The sequence below is a fragment of the Xyrauchen texanus genome, chromosome 36 (assembly GCF_025860055.1).
Source record: "Xyrauchen texanus isolate HMW12.3.18 chromosome 36, RBS_HiC_50CHRs, whole genome shotgun sequence".
NCBI lineage: Eukaryota > Metazoa > Chordata > Actinopteri > Cypriniformes > Catostomidae > Xyrauchen > Xyrauchen texanus.
In genome coordinates this window covers 17,825,003-17,840,949 of record NC_068311.1, presented here as the reverse complement: position 1 = coordinate 17,840,949, position 15,947 = coordinate 17,825,003, and the positions used below count along the sequence as shown (strand labels likewise).

The 15,947-nt window shown below is 38.7% G+C and overlaps 1 protein-coding gene across 1 annotated transcript; it reads right to left on the bottom strand.

The window, feature by feature from the left end:
• Positions 1 to 256: 256 nt before the first annotated feature.
• On the bottom strand, positions 257 to 15,631 carry abcg4b (ATP-binding cassette, sub-family G (WHITE), member 4b). The gene is made up of 15 exons (XM_052107296.1): positions 15,499 to 15,631; positions 11,750 to 11,990; positions 10,108 to 10,225; positions 8,570 to 8,702; positions 8,338 to 8,388; positions 8,100 to 8,245; positions 4,864 to 4,987; positions 4,664 to 4,778; positions 4,427 to 4,569; positions 3,960 to 4,058; positions 3,087 to 3,255; positions 1,982 to 2,082; positions 1,664 to 1,822; positions 1,473 to 1,591; positions 257 to 1,385 (listed from the first exon to the last, which is right to left on the bottom strand). The coding sequence occupies exons 2-15, from the start codon at positions 11,979 to 11,981 to the stop codon at positions 1,160 to 1,162; spliced, it is 1,935 nt and encodes a 644-aa protein (XP_051963256.1). The 5' UTR covers positions 11,982 to 11,990; positions 15,499 to 15,631; the 3' UTR covers positions 257 to 1,159.
• Positions 15,632 to 15,947: the final 316 nt, after the last annotated feature.

Below are 15,947 nucleotides of genomic sequence, written 5' to 3'. Positions count from 1 at the left end.
GAGGAATACAACTAAAAACTATAAAAACATAGATTTTTGCAAATAACCGATAGTTCAAAAAAGCAACTATCTGCACCGATTAATCGGTAGAACCGATATATCGGTCTACCTCTCGTTCTGTCAAGCAGCTTTAAAGGTAAAAAACTGTAGAACCAAATGCTACACAAGATACAATATAATATATAATGCAGCTGTTTTCTACACAGAAAAGTGTATTGTAATTACAAAAAACTGCACTGCTGATGGGTCTCATAATTTTATTTCTAAATACATTTAGTAAATTTGGTATTTTGACATATACATAGTATGTTGTTGGTCTAAAAAATTATGACTTTGTTTTAATACAAATACTGTTGCACCAGGTAGTTACATACAATCTCTAGTTTAAAAGAAAGAAAAGAAAGAAATCTATAATGAAGTGCATGAAACAAAAAAAATGTGATTGATACAATGGTATTTAATTGAAACACAGGCACTGTGGTATCTTTACAGCCATCTGATTTGAATTAAAACCCTTTCACCATTCAGTTATACCCTATCAGGAGACTTGTGCAATGATACAAAATGTAAACATCCTATAAAGGTGGTGCTCAACTCAAACTCAATTTGCTAATGATGCGTTGTCAACTCGAAATGTAAAACTTTATTCTTATTAGTGTTGTTACATAATAAAATCTAATGTGACTTTATCAGCTTTGAGTAAAACATTTACATCAATGTTGGTATGATCTTAAAGCCAGAGTTTGAACCACCACAATAAATTGGGAAAGTTTAGCAAATTACCATTTCCTTATTTAAATGCCATACTGAGTGCCACATTTGAATTTACCATTGCAACACTGCATGACTCAGATTTTTTAAACACCATGTAGTGCAACAATGTAACACTGAAAAACATGATATTTGTTACTTAGGATCTTGCTACAGGGGTATCATTTTTCCATATTCTGTAGACATTTTACAATGTCAGACTCAGCCAGAGAATTGTTGTTCCCTGTGTTCAAATGAAAGACAGCACACCACAATGATCAAAAAATACATTTGAACTTCCTGAGCAGACAATGATACCTTTGGAAATTGTTTACTGTGTAGTCTGAAAGTAGGCCAAAGGAGCTGGAGACCATGCAAGTTCATTGCAAGGTCACATCTTGAATAAATATTATCGCTCAGAATTTATTTTGTACCGAAGAACTAAGTATGTCGCAAGTCGGAAGATGAGAAAGAAAATCCCCAGGACAATGAAATCCATGTACAGCTTGGCATCTTCAACATCCAACAACTGCAGTACTTCTTCAGGTCTCTGGAACTTGCAAACCCTCCCTGGACATTCTAGCTCGGTTCGGTTCATTCCATAAATGGACAAAATCACACCCTCAAACCCATACCTAGCATAAACACAATAAACCAAACATGAAAATGGAGATTCACTCATATTAAAGCATGTACAACTCTTTCAGAAATTAGAAGCTTACCGGACATACGACACATAAGAACTCCATTGTAGGTAATCTGGAATGGTGTCAAAGTTCACAAAGAAGCCTGAGAAAAGTAGGACTGGAATAGCTGTGACTGGACCAACAAAAGTGGCCACCTGTAAAGAAGATATGTATGAAATATTTCAAAATATGAAAATGGGAAGGAATCCCAATTGCATGTTCAGTACCTGAAGGGACGTGGAGGCAGCACCGACTAGAAGCCCAAGAGACTGGGCCACTAAAGCTGTGCAGATTGACAAGGCCAAAAAGAGCAAGTAGCGGCTTGCTTCTGGAGGCTGCTCAGTCATCCAGTACACAATACTGCAGTACATGATGGGACAAATGACCTGAGAAAGAGTGGACAAACCCATGACAGACCCATAAGAGTCCTTGGTTACCTTTGTCTACAGTTCATTTATATATAACCTTCTGATGCTGTCTGCCTCAACTGCTTCAACTTATATCAGACACAGTAGAGAGTCACTAAAGCTTAGGCAGGCACCCACCTGGAATGGAATGTCAGCCATTGTCTTAGCCAGATAGTAAGCCTTCAGGCTATACCAGTAGTTTAGATGTTCTCTCAGAAATACAGCCATTTCCAGAGGAACTGAAAGCAAGACAAAATCAAAAAACACTTCCCCTGAATGTAGGGCATGACTTGTTTCGATTTGATCAACTGTGTGACATGGCTAACCCTAACACTTTAGATGCATCCCAATTCGCATACTTCCGCACTATTCTGCATCATTTTGTTGTGTAATTAGTGTGAGTAGAGCGCTCACACTGAAAATGAATGTGGAAAGTTCATGGCTTGTCCTAAAGGAGCAGGTTTACCTGGCCACGATGCTAGTCTGACAAAACTGGTGAAACATTTGTGAAAACCATGCTCTGCAAATGTGAGTTTAATGTTTTACCATCATCCCACGCTAGGGCTGGGCAATAAAATCATCTAAATGTTTTTCAAGAAAAACAAATCCTCGATATTGATGATAGATTTTTTAGTAATTTCTTTTATATTTATCCTAAGTTCTACATCTAGACAATCGAAACAGGTTCATGCCACTAAAAACACAAGTAGTTTTTGGTAAAGTTATACACAAAACTTGCTAACTGAATCACTGTCATGAAATCAGACAGTTTGGAAGTATTAGCATGCTAGCGGCTACCTAGCCCTGCTGTCATGTAAACGATTAATGAGTCTAGGTAGCTGCTAGCTATCTAACTATACAGCTAATATGATATCGTTGTGTACCGAACAAGACAGCACTGACAATGCAATGCATCTATCGACTGAACCCAATGCTTGGACATCAACACCATTGCTATTAATGTGTGTACTAAAGAGTTAAGTGTTTAGATAAATGAAAGTTTTTTGATATAAGTGTTGGACTGAGGTTGGCTAACATGCTACAGCTAGCGGCAACACATTGCCTGTTTCGAAATGTCACATCCGTCAGCTGAAAAATGGAGAATGCTTCTGTGTTGTACAAAACTGTTAGTGTTCCATTTGAGATGATATTACACTTTGAAAATTAACACTGAGTGCATAGTGTGAGTGCACAGTGCATAGTGCATCACTTGGGAAACAGCTTATGTTCTTCTCTAATTTACATGTGAGAACTGTAGGCATCAGGGCTCCAAACATGAGAAAGAGCATTGAGAAGAAGAGGAAACCAGTGTTGTTGAAGACTTTGCTGGCATCGTTGCCAATGTTGAGGTATAGCAGTCCAATCAACACTCCAATAGATATATGTGACATTAGCCGCAGATGTGTCAAAACCTGGTGCAAAAACAAGAATGATTTCAAACACCCTTGTTAATCTGGTAAACTATTGCTTTAAAGGGGTCATGACATACTCATAGTATTTAGTATTATATGATAATATCCCACACAGTCTCTGGCCCTCTGTCTGAAACATTTGGCTTTGGCCTAAGCACCTTTTTAAACTTCAATGTAAATGCCTACTGTTCTGATTGGCTAACATTGTGCAGCCCCTCGAATACAGCACTGATGATGTATTTACATTTAAATTTATGCATTTGGCAGATGCTTTTATCCAAAGCGAATTACAGTGCACTTATTACAGGGACAATCCCCCCAGAGTAACCTGGAGTTAAGTGCCTTGTTCAAGGATACAATGGTGGTGGCCATGGGGATCGAACCAGCAACCTTCTGATTAACAGTTATGTGCTTTAGCCCACTACACCACCACCACTCCTGTAGGGAAGGAGTGTAGGGAAGTCACGAAGTAAAGAACAAGCTGTTTTTGCAGCTTGGTTTCAATAAATGCTTTTATTATATTGGGGATTATGTTTTAAGTTGATGTACAATATGTTTTTTATAATAGAATGACCTTTACATGACAAAATATCAAAGAAAATTGTATTCCTCATGACATGGCCCCTTGTTGTCTAATGTTGTCCTGAACACAAAGGGTGAAGGAAAGTATTAAGTATCAAGGACATGAATACAACAGCAAGTACCTGGTCTCTGCATATTGTAATAAGTGTTCTCTTGAAGAGAATGCAGAACTGGGTCAGAGAGCTTGTTGCAAATGAATGGCTCTCAACATGTCCTGAGTCCTGAAGGAAGTAAGCATTTGAAATATTAAATAAAATAAATATAAAAGATTATGTAATGTAGCATAAACCACCTGCCCCAGATGGCTTTTACTACCTAAAGCATGTTTCAGTGCATCTAATCTTGTGCCAAGTACTGGCTTGCAATAATATTGTACATAAATCACGTCTTTGGCAGCCATCTGCCATCAAAACATGAATTAAATAGACAGCTACATCATATCAGACAAGTATAGTATTTTCTTGTGCAGATAATATGCTTTTTAACCACAATGAATTTCAGGTTTGTCTAACAAACATCCTGACCACAATGTATGCAAGTAAATGTCACCGATGTTATCCACCAGCAGTCTGAAACCAGTATCACTAACTTTGACACATTTTTCAGCACATGGGTTTAAGGTGGTTTTGTCGATACAGTTGTTCTTCTCCTCCAGGGCACACATGCCACCCTGGACGGCCTCAAACAACACTGGGTTCAAATCCCCATACTCTCCTGATGCTACTTCAATGACTGAACACAAAACAGAGGGGAAATTATTAGCATTTTGTATGTTTGTGTAGTATATGTATACAACATGGGGACTTCAGTATTTAGGTCAGCTTACTGAAATCTGCAGGATTGTGGTATGTGGGACAGTGAAGACCCAGTCCTCTCAAGTAAGGAATGAGGTATGGGACACTTCCCTTGTATATGCACTGGCCTTGACTCAAAATATAAAGCTATAAATGAGAGGAATCAAAGAGTCAGATAAAGATTCACAACAGCTGAAGATTTAGAATTCCAGAAAGATTTGCAGACATGTACCTTATCAAACATCTCAAAGAGTTTGGCACTGGGCTGGTGGATGGTGCAAATAATGGTTCGGCCCCCTTGTGCCAGAGACTTCATCAATGACACGACCTGGAAACAGGATGCACTGTCCAAACCACTAAACACAGAAAAGCAGGAATTCATCATGTCAAATACAGCCATGCCATACTGCAGCTTTAAAGGTTAAGTTAACCTAAAAATTTAAATCATACTATCAATTACTCACACTTATGTTGTTCCAAACCAAAAAAGGAACGTTTCAGTCATCATTCACTGTCATTGCATCATTTTCCATACAATTAAAGTCAATGGTGACTGAGGCTAATTGAAAAGATAGTCATACTGGTTTGGAACAACATGAGGGTGAGTAAGTAGACAGAATTTTCGTATTTAAATAGTAACCTATTATAATTTAATGGTATTTCACTGTTGCTAACATTAGGGATGCACCGATACCACTTTTTTGGAAAACGAGTACGAGTACTTGCATTTCAGTACTCGCCGATACAGATACCGAGTACTTAATAAAAAAAACATGATTTAAATTTACAGGTAACAGCTTTAGTCATATAATTTAACAAAAAAACAAGGGACTAGTTTGGAATTAAGAACATTTATTTAAAATGAAAAGCATGTTGTATGCAACATATTACAGAATAAATAATTATTAAAAAAAAATTAAACAGTGACAGTGCAACTCAAGTATTTTTTCCAGTTTATTGTAAACTCTGCCGCTTTGGACAACACAAGGGGCATTAATAAACATCTTTGCTATTTAGTGCACAATATTTGAATAAACTAACAACATCCACCAACATAGAACTGTGGCAGTCAGTGCAACTGAGGTAGGTATTAACATCAAGTCTAAGATGACTCACTTAATGGAGCCTATTTAGAAAAAGTGAGTGGCAGGATTTTTTTTTTAAGAAAAGTAGCTTTTCTGCATTATCAGCAGTCAGCCTGTTTCTGTTTTCATCTATAATGTGTGACACTGAGCTAAAAAGCCTTTCACTTTCCACACTGCTACATGGGGCTGAGAGGTATTTATGGGCCATTTTAGCCAAAGTGGGGAACCTTATTTTGTTGACACCCCAGTACTTCAGAGGACTGTCTTCACGAGGGCTTGGGGCCTCTCCGAGGTATGTGTCGAGCTCAATGGAAGCACCTGCTGCCAGCGGCTGTGCTGCCTGGGGCTGCTCCTTAGCGATTTCTTCAAATACAGTGTCCAGACAGCTGCTAGTGCTGGCCTGGGCCTTGAGGAACAGTTTAGCAGGAGGTTCTGCAGCTTCTGCCCGACTCCCCTCTGCCTCAGCTCTGGACATCATCTGCAGCTCCTGCTTCAGGTGCAGCTTGGCCTACGGAGCAGTGTTGTTGGAGAAGAAGCGATCTTTATACCTGAACAAAATTCATGAATGTATTAATATGTGGAAAAATAGGACAGATTTTAGTTTCCCCTAAACCACTGTCACAAATGCCAGCCATTTGGCTTTCTGGTAGTAATAAGGGAAATATATTTCATATTATATATATATTGCATACATTTGTATTTGTGTATTTTAGTTACAAAACTATAATATAATATAATATTTCAGATGGAATTAATTAATCTTACATTTAGTACTGTAGTTTATCATTGAATACCTATAGCACACAGACTTTACCTTGGGTCAAGTATGGTGGAGATGAAGTACAGTGGGTTGGTCTCGACGTCACTGAAGCGCTTCTTGACAGCTGCCAGTAAGGTTGCTTTCATTGTCTTGACGCCGTGGTCCTCGTCTGTTTCTCTGTTTAGAAGTCTCACTAGCACAGTCACAGCTGGGATGACATCAGAGGCTAGTGCGTCGTAGCTGCTCACTTTTTTAGTTAGTTCCTCAAAGGGGGCGAGGATGGCAACAGTCTTCTCCATAAGAGCCCATTGGTGAGCGGTGAGATAGTCAGGGAGTTCATGCTCGGACACATACACCCCCAGCACTCGCTTAATGAGGGACTGGAGCATGTAACACGTGCTGTTCCAGCGCGTCTGTACGTCCTGCTGCAGTCTCTTTATTGGCTGGTTGAGCTGTCCCTGAATGCCCTCGAGGCGGGAGTAGGCTAAGGCGGAATGTTTAAAATGCCCAACTATTTTCCGCCCCACTGCTATAGCATCAGCTATGCTCCTCTGTGCTAATAATCCCTCGTGAACAGCCAGTTGGAGTGTGTGCGCGGCACACGGGAGACTTGGGAGCCCTGCGTCATTCATGGCTTTAATCATGTTTTTGGCATTGTCACGAAGCACAACATGTACTGATGTTTTAGGTATACCCCATGTCTGGAGCATTTCCTCAAACACATGCGCTATAGCCTGGCCGGTGTGCGAGCCGCGGAATTGTTTCGCATGTAATATGGCTCGTTGCGGCGTGAAACTCTCGTCTATCCACTGGCAGGTTAGGCTAATTAGCGACACAGGGCTAACACTGCTTGTCCAAATATCCGTGGTGAAACTAAACGCAGAGGAGGCTTGCAGTAGGCTGTGGATATGTTTTTGCACGGAGTCGTGTAGTTTAGGCAGCTCCGTGTCAGTCATGTAGCGGCGGCTGGGACATCATATCTGGGCTCCAGAACACGGAGGAGACGCAGGAATCCCACATTTTCTACCTCCGAGAGTGGCTGGTCACTCAATGCAATGTACTCGATAATTGCCTGTGTTATTTTCACAGCACGTGGATTGTCTCTGGACATTTTATCTCGTCTTGCAAGAGTTTGCTGCAGCGTGGGTTGTGTTGGTTTAGAAGCGTGGGTAAACTCTTTGTACTCGTTGTCATGTTGGGATTTTAGGTGCTTGATTAAATTACTTGTGTTAAATGCGCTACCTTTTGAGCCTCCTCTGGACAATTTCGCTGAGCACAATTTGCAGTCCGCCTTTGTTTTGTCGTCTTCATTCACTTTGAAATAGTTCCACACGGCTGACATGTCTCGCCTCGACTTCTCCCCGCTCTGAGCTGCAGCCGGGGCCTGGGGGCGGGCACTCGGCGCCTGTGATTAACCCCTTACACGCCGCTCAAACATAGACATTTCTCAGACCGTGGTATCGGTCCCCGGTATCGGGGGACTTTTAACAAGTACGAGTACTTTAGAAAATGTGGTATCGAGGCCGATACCAGATACCGGTATCTGTGCATCCCTAGCTAACATATAAATAATTCCATTAGGTTTTATTTGTTTCTAAGGATAAAAAAAGATCAAATCTTTACCTGGTGGGTTCATCAAAGAACATAACTGGGGGGTTGTTTACAAGCTCAAGAGCAATAGCCAACCTCTTACACTGCCCTCCAGAGAGAGAGATAGTGTGAGTGTGGACACACTCGTGTAGTCCCAGGGCTGTAAGAATTTCTTTTATCTATGCACCCACAAACACACAGGAAGGAGATAAAGTTCCAGTAGGAAAACATATTTGTGACAATTATGAATGAGGTTATGAGCTGTACCTACCAGCTCTTTTTTCAGCTCTGTGCTCTCATTGAGCTTCAAGTTGGCTGACACCTTAGAAAACAGTGGACAAATCTATGTGATGCCATTTGAGTTCAATAGGTTCTCTCTTAGGAATGACATTTTTTTTTGTGCATGTGACTGTTCTTAACACATTCTAATACAAAAATGTGTATTAGCAACAAACCAGCAGTAGGGGGCATCTTTTAACACATAGTTCACCATGTACACTCACCATCATGGCTTCTTGGACAGTCAGGTGGGGAAGCAATTTGTCCTCTTGCATTATGTAACAGGACATTTTACGAAACGTTCGGAGGTCTCTGAGCTTTCCATTTACCAGGATCTCCCCAGTCATACCTGTTTCCCTTTAATAGATATGACATTAAATCTCAGGGTGTTATCCCTAATAAAAAGTTTTGCTAACAACATTCCAGTAGCATGAGAAAATATCATCATATGATGATCACCTGGCCTGACGGAATTTGCATATGTCTATCATTCACAAAGGTACTACACATCCCCCACCCCTTGCATGTCTATTTATTAAATATTTTGAATAACTTGTGTTTTCAGCTACCAATAAGCGTATACTATTCTCAGCTCAATTTTACACATTTTACTATGTTTAAATCCCTTCGCACAGAATTCTGCCGATTTTCCCTCAAAATCAGTGCAGAAAATTCATCAGGTAGATCTTGCTGTGAATTCAGTCATAGTAAGTTGAAAATTCTTCTGCTGAAATCGGTCTGTGCTGAGTAAAATTAGAAGTACTTCCCCCAGTGGACAAAGCTGGAAGCAGTTTCCGGGTGAAATGTCCACAGAGTGGCACCAAAAGGGTGTTTTACAGTCAACAGGAATGCATGAGACAGTTCACCCAAAAATGAAAATTCTGGAAGTGTTTGACTTTCTTTCTTTCTTCTACTAAACACAAACTAAGATTTTTAGAAGAATATTGCAGCTCTGTAGGTCCATATAATGCAAGTGAATGGTGCCCAGACATTTGAAGCTCCAAAAATCACATAAAGGCACCATAAAAGTAATACATACGACTCCAGTGTTTAAATCCATGTCTTCTGAAGCGATGCAATAAATTTGGTTGAGAAACAGATCAATATTTCAATCCTTTTTTTTTACTATTAATCTCCACTTTCACTTTCAGAATGTGACATTTTTAGTAAAAAATAATTTCAGTGCTGATCGGTTTCTTACCCACACCTATCATATAGCTTCTGAGGACATGGATTTAACCACTTAAGTCATATGGATTACTTTTATGCTGCATTTATGTGAATTTTTAGTTTAAAATATATCGTCACCATTTTCTTTTATTGTATAGGCCTTCAGAGTAATGATATTCTTCTAAAAATCTTCGTTTGTGTTCAGCAGAAAAATGTAATACATACATATCTGGGATGGCATGAAAGTGTGTAAATGATGAGAGAATTTTCATTTTTGGGTGAACTATCCCTTTCACTCTACCCCTAACCCAACCCTATCAGTGGAGGAAAAGTGTAATTACAGAGCGAAAATGCAACTTTGAAATCGCACTCAAAATTGTTTATTGAACACGATTACTTTCTGTTTCCATGCCGTCCACAGTAGCGCCACAGGAAAACATAAATACATTTGAATTGATGCAAAATGTCTGATGGGAAAAGGTTCATGTCAGTAAATCAGCAGAATGGGGCTGATATCAGGGAACTGGAACATTCGGTAGCAACATGTTGATATATCCCATGTGATAATGTTGTGCACCCATTATACCCTCACCTGTATCCTGCCAAGATGTTCATCAAAGTGGACTTGCCAGCCCCAGAGGGGCCCATAATCCCAATAAGTTCCCGACTGCAGAACTTCCCAGATAGACATTTCAGCAAGGCCTTGTAACCTGCAAAGACACAAAATATATGCTTGCTGTCATACTGTTCTCATTTGTAGCGCATGGTCCACTTACAGTTAATCCCTTCAAATGTGAAGTATGGTATAATCTATGAACCCCATGACTGTACTACATATTTTCTCCAAAGCTAAGAAATGTGAGAAAGAGAATGATAAATGTGATGAGAGAATTAGGCTCCAAAACCTTTTACAGTGGCTAATTAAACCACTCTGCTCAAGTCTGCTCATTGACCTTTCTATGAGTCCACTCAACAGATAGCTTTCAACTACAGTGAAAACCCATAAGGTCTCATGTAACCAAAAAAAATGTAAAAAAAAAGTCATTTTGAGGTGTCATTGAATAAAAAGAATACAATCCCAGGATTGTCAAAGACTGACTTATTTCAAAGATCCTAAGGACCCTAATTAGCAGCTTATTAGCCCAAGTGCTACAGTCATATTACAGGGAAGTAATGTACTGCTAGGTTAGCTCCTTTATTCCCATACATTTCCACTGAACATTTAGAGCAGCATTTCATCATGATTGGTGGCACAGTTACTTCACTAGAAGTTTCTGGAAGTGTCACAAGTGCATATCACATTTATATAAAGTGCATATAAAGTGATCCATAAAAGGATAGCTAAATTAAAAATGAAAATTCTGCTATCATTTATTCAACCCATGTTGTGCCAAATCAGTATATCTGACTTTCTTCTCTGGACTAACAAGAGAGAATGTTAGGGCCAGACAGCCTCAGTTACTATTCACTTTTAATGCATCTTTTTAATCCATACAATTACAGTGAATGGTGATTAAGGCTGCCAATTCCTTACATTATGCTTAACAACTTTTGTGTTACACTGAAGAAAGTAATACAGGTTTGGAACAATATGAGTAAATGCTGACAGATTTTTTTTTTTTGGGTGAACTTTCTTTATAAATGAGCGTCAATCTATCTCTCCATTGTTTAGGAAATTTACTGTAAATATATTACTGGCGACCTGTCCAGGGTGTCCCCCGCCTTTCGCCCAATGTTAGCTGGGATAGGCTCCAGCCCCCCGCGACCCTGTACACAGGATAAGCGGTTGACGATGGATGGATGGATGGACTGTAAATATATTAGATTCGGGTTTTATTATGAACTCTGTCGCTTTCCCTTTTGACCTGTAGACTCTGCTCTGTTTGGGTTTTTTTTTTGTTTTTACAACCAGTGAATCCCCGGAGGTTTGCCATTTTGAATGACTCATGGTCAATTTCTTTCATTCGTTGTGTCAACAAACTTTCAGCTTCCGCTACTCCCACACCATACACAAGTCTTTAGGTGTAAATGTCTTATGATGATGACAGTGTAGTTTAATGAAGACATTCTGTCCTGGGTGTAAAGAGAAAAATCCCCTAAGGTCTTGTTTATAATTAAGATGGCTCATAACTACAAGTCATACTGTGTTTAGTACCAAAGAGAAGTTTGGTAGTTTGTACAATATAGTATGCATGGTTACATTGATCCAAATGTGTAACAAATGATCTTCTGACCTTTTCTCTTCCACCATGGTCCTTCCCTAATGGTGTAGGAGAGGTCTCTGAACTCCAGGCTCACAGCAGTGCGCTTGGGAAGATGAGAGAAGCGCTGTGCCTCTGTGATGTGGTTCTCCACCTTCTTCAGATGGGTTAGCAATGGAGCTTCCTGTGGCTGTGTTCCTCCATTGCACAGGCTGTCCTCCACATTAATACAAACTGTCCCAGGATCAGACGTCTTATCTGCCATACCAAAGCTCTAAAGAGATCAAACATGTACAGTGTAAAAAATAAAATGATTCTTGAAGCACCATTTGGGGTTCCTCAGATGCCACACTGACAGAACCCACTGGAAGACCTCTTGGTACCATTTCAGTTTCTAAAAACACTATTATAATTATTTTGTGGTCAAGTAATTATAGCAGTAAAGATTAAGTACTTTCTATATTGAGTAATTTTAAGCGTGAACTTGAAACTATTAAGTACATTTTACATATGTACTCCATTCAAGCATGTCAAAATGAATGCTTTAGTTTATAAGTACTGTAAATATTATTTATGATTGTTTGTTACCTTTAAACTACGTCATCATGTATCAATCCTAAAGTAGAAAACCTTGTCATATTTATTCACTAATTTGAGTAAATTTCACTGGTAAATGTAATATAAATGGTACATTTTACTAAATGTTTTAAAGCAAATGTTCCCAGCTTGAATAATTAATGAGCTTGCATGGTTTAACTGTTAACAAGTCTATTAACAATCAAAAAATGATCTGTTGATTGTTACTTTCATTGTGTTTTGGGCACCAAATTTTTAGGTCTGCGTGCTCAGCTCTGTATTTTGTTTCCATTGATAGAAATGCAAGGTGATGTTGTCTAGTAGATGAAATAGCATGCAGTGAGCTTCACTTTAAGGCAGTCATGTGTCCATATGTCATGTGGTACATGATTTAACGTGTGTTTATAAGAAAAGTTCAGAATGTGAAATGTTCATATCAAATGTATATCTTACTATGTTTATTTAAGTAGCATGTACATCAGATTTGTAAGTAAAAGTTATTGTATTAACTGAACTGTTTAAGTTCATCAATATTATGTCATGAAGTAGATTTTATTAATTTTATACCATTCAACTTTTCATTTAAAACTGTGTGCAAAAACAAAAAAATAAATAAACTAAATATAAATTATTTAAATCTTACTAGTCATTTTTTCAGTGTACTCAGTTCCTGCTAAATCTCTAAAGGCTGTCAATGGCTCCTTCAGTAAACCCATCATAAGGGAAAGGTTTTGAGGCACTTCAAACAAATATTTAAGTTCCTTGAATATTTGAGGCTCCTTTATAGGATGCCAAGAGGTTGGCCAGAGGGTTCCACCAATGTGGCATCTGAGGAACCCCAAATGGTGCCTCAAGTATCTTTAAATATAAATGATCTCATTTAATACATCCTCTATTTTGTGGTGATTTGTTAAACTCTAAATTTAACCATAGATGAGACCACGGTCCCTCTGTCAACTCAAGTCAAAAGCCTTGGTGTCATTCTGGACAGTTTCCTTTCATTTAAATCTCAGATTAAATCACTTACCCGGGCTTCGTTCTTTCATCTTCGAAATATCTCTAGGCTTAGACCCTCATTGACACAAGCCAGCACTGAAACATTAATTCATGCACTTGTCACGTCTCGTCTGGATTATTGCAACTCCCTACTCATCGGTCTTCCTTCAAAGCTGTTAAATAGACTTCAACTTATTCAGAATTCTGTCGCTCGAATCCTCACTGGTTCCAGACCATCTGATCATATCACACCTATCCTTATCACTCTACATTGGCTCCCTGTGCACTAACGTATTGACTTTAAGATCCTCGTCATCACCTACAAAGCACTCCATAATCTTGCACCCAGCTATATTTATGGCCTCCTATCAGGATATGTTCCTACACGCTCCCTTCGCTCTTCCTCAACTGGCCTACTTGTCACCCCCAAATTCCGTCTATCCACCATGGGGGCCAGGGCCATCAGTTGCGCTGCTCCAAGACTCTGGAATGCCCTTCCCTCTTACATTCGACAGGCAGACACAGTCAATTCATTTAAAAAATTGTTAAAGACCTATCTTTTTAAGAAAAGCTTTTAATCTTTAAAACATTTTTTCTATATTGCCATAGTTACCCTACTGACACTCTTTATAGTGCTTTCTTCGGGCATTCTTAGCATTTTGCTGATTTGTCATATTTGTAACATGTATTAGCATAATATGAATTTAAATGTATTTGTATTTTTAAGTCCTCCGAAACATGTAAGATGTCCTTGGGTATTTAGAAAGGCGTCGGCCAAATAAAATGTATTATTATTATTATTATTAAACTGGAGGGCTAAATAAGGACACATTGGCACCCTGGTCATTGAACAATTGTTCAGTTGTTCAAGACTGTAGCAAAGGAAATGTACAGTACATCCTGATCCACATTCATTGCGATAAACAACATGGTTACATTTTCACAATTAATGTCACAGTTGCTTCTGGTGTTCAAAGTATGGCAGTTCTAGACAGAGCTAAAATATCTGAGTCATACAGTGTATCACCATGCATGCAAAATGAGAAATCTTCAAGGAGAATGTCTTCCTATACATTATCCTTGAAATGCAAACTACCCCTATGCTCATTCAGGAAAGACCACTACCTAGTCAAATTGATCTTTTTTAGGATTTGGGGCTCTTGTAAAAAGCTGGGATTTGGTTTCCTTGTAGAAGCTGCATTGTTCTGACACATTGAATTGAATGGGTACATGCAAGTCCCAGGAGTCACGGTGAAAGAGGCAAAAGCAAGAGCGAAATCAAGAGAGCAAATGTGAATAGCCAGGTCAGAGACAGACATCATTAACTCAGTCCCACAGAGAACACTAGCTAGGAGGGGATCACGCTACCGTTCACATGAGACTTAGTAGATTGTGCCTTGTGGAGAAAGCCTGAACAATGGAAATCTTGTTGGAATGTATTGTAACCAATGAAACATAATCAGAATTTTTAAAAGACGTACTTGTAGAACAAATTACCACCACTCCTGTGACTTTTACACCTTTTGGTGAGGTACTGTATTTGTTAATATTTGAATGTAGACTTCTTCCATTTAAAACATACACATTCAGTACAAACCATATCCACAGATTGTGTTAGATATGTACAGTGTGAGGAATTTACTATATGATTGTCTATCATTGAAAAAATATCTACCATAGTGAGTATTCTCTCATTTGGGAAACAGATCTGATTATTAATGACACGATTTTATTGTAAACAAAAACGTTTAACGAGCTTACATGCATGGGGATTTGGCTTTGTGGTCTTTATGTTGTGTATGTTGGCTAATCCACAAGTATTAGTAGTTTTATCTCTGTAAAAAAACACACACAAAAAAAAAACACATGCACAAATGTACTACATGCATACGTTGAAAATAAATTTATATATTCATAATTTATTGCATATTTTATTACATGTATATTTATATGTTTATATGTTTATATAAAATATTTCACTTTTACTGTCATTACTTGAGATGTAATTGTCATCTTAATTGCCAAATAGTTATAGATAAAGTGACTAAAAGCCTTTATATACACAAACAGTAGGCCTATATAAAGTATATATAATGTAATAGACATGATTAAACATGTATTTATGTTGCTTAAATGACCTCGTCTGACTGAACAGCTGCCCTGACCTAATAAAAATGTAAATACTTAGAATTTGTAAATAAATCACTTACCCGGACTCGCTCTCAAGAGAAAATGTATTTGTTTAATGGCTTTAAATATTGCAATGTATTATTCTGTTCACGCTAGTTCCGTCAGGTGATGCCGGTGCAAAATTTCCCAGCTCAACTGTTCTGTACAGCGCCAGTGTAAATCCTAGAACTGAATGGAAAAACAGAGTCCTGAAAACGAGTGATTCGTGGCGAGGTGTGTGACACAAAACCTGTGACGGATAAGGAGCTGATGTTCAATGCACTCAATCTGGATGCACACATGCACTCTCTGCTGTTACGTTACTATGTGTGACAAGAAAAACGACTAAGTTGCTAAACTTTACTCTTTTGACTCATTTTGATAAATGGAGTGGGATTTTATGATCTCTTATTCAAATGTGTTAAGGCTAGGCGACTAGGCCTATATGAATAGACGTGTTTCTTCAACTTCGGGCACGTTCATGCCCCAG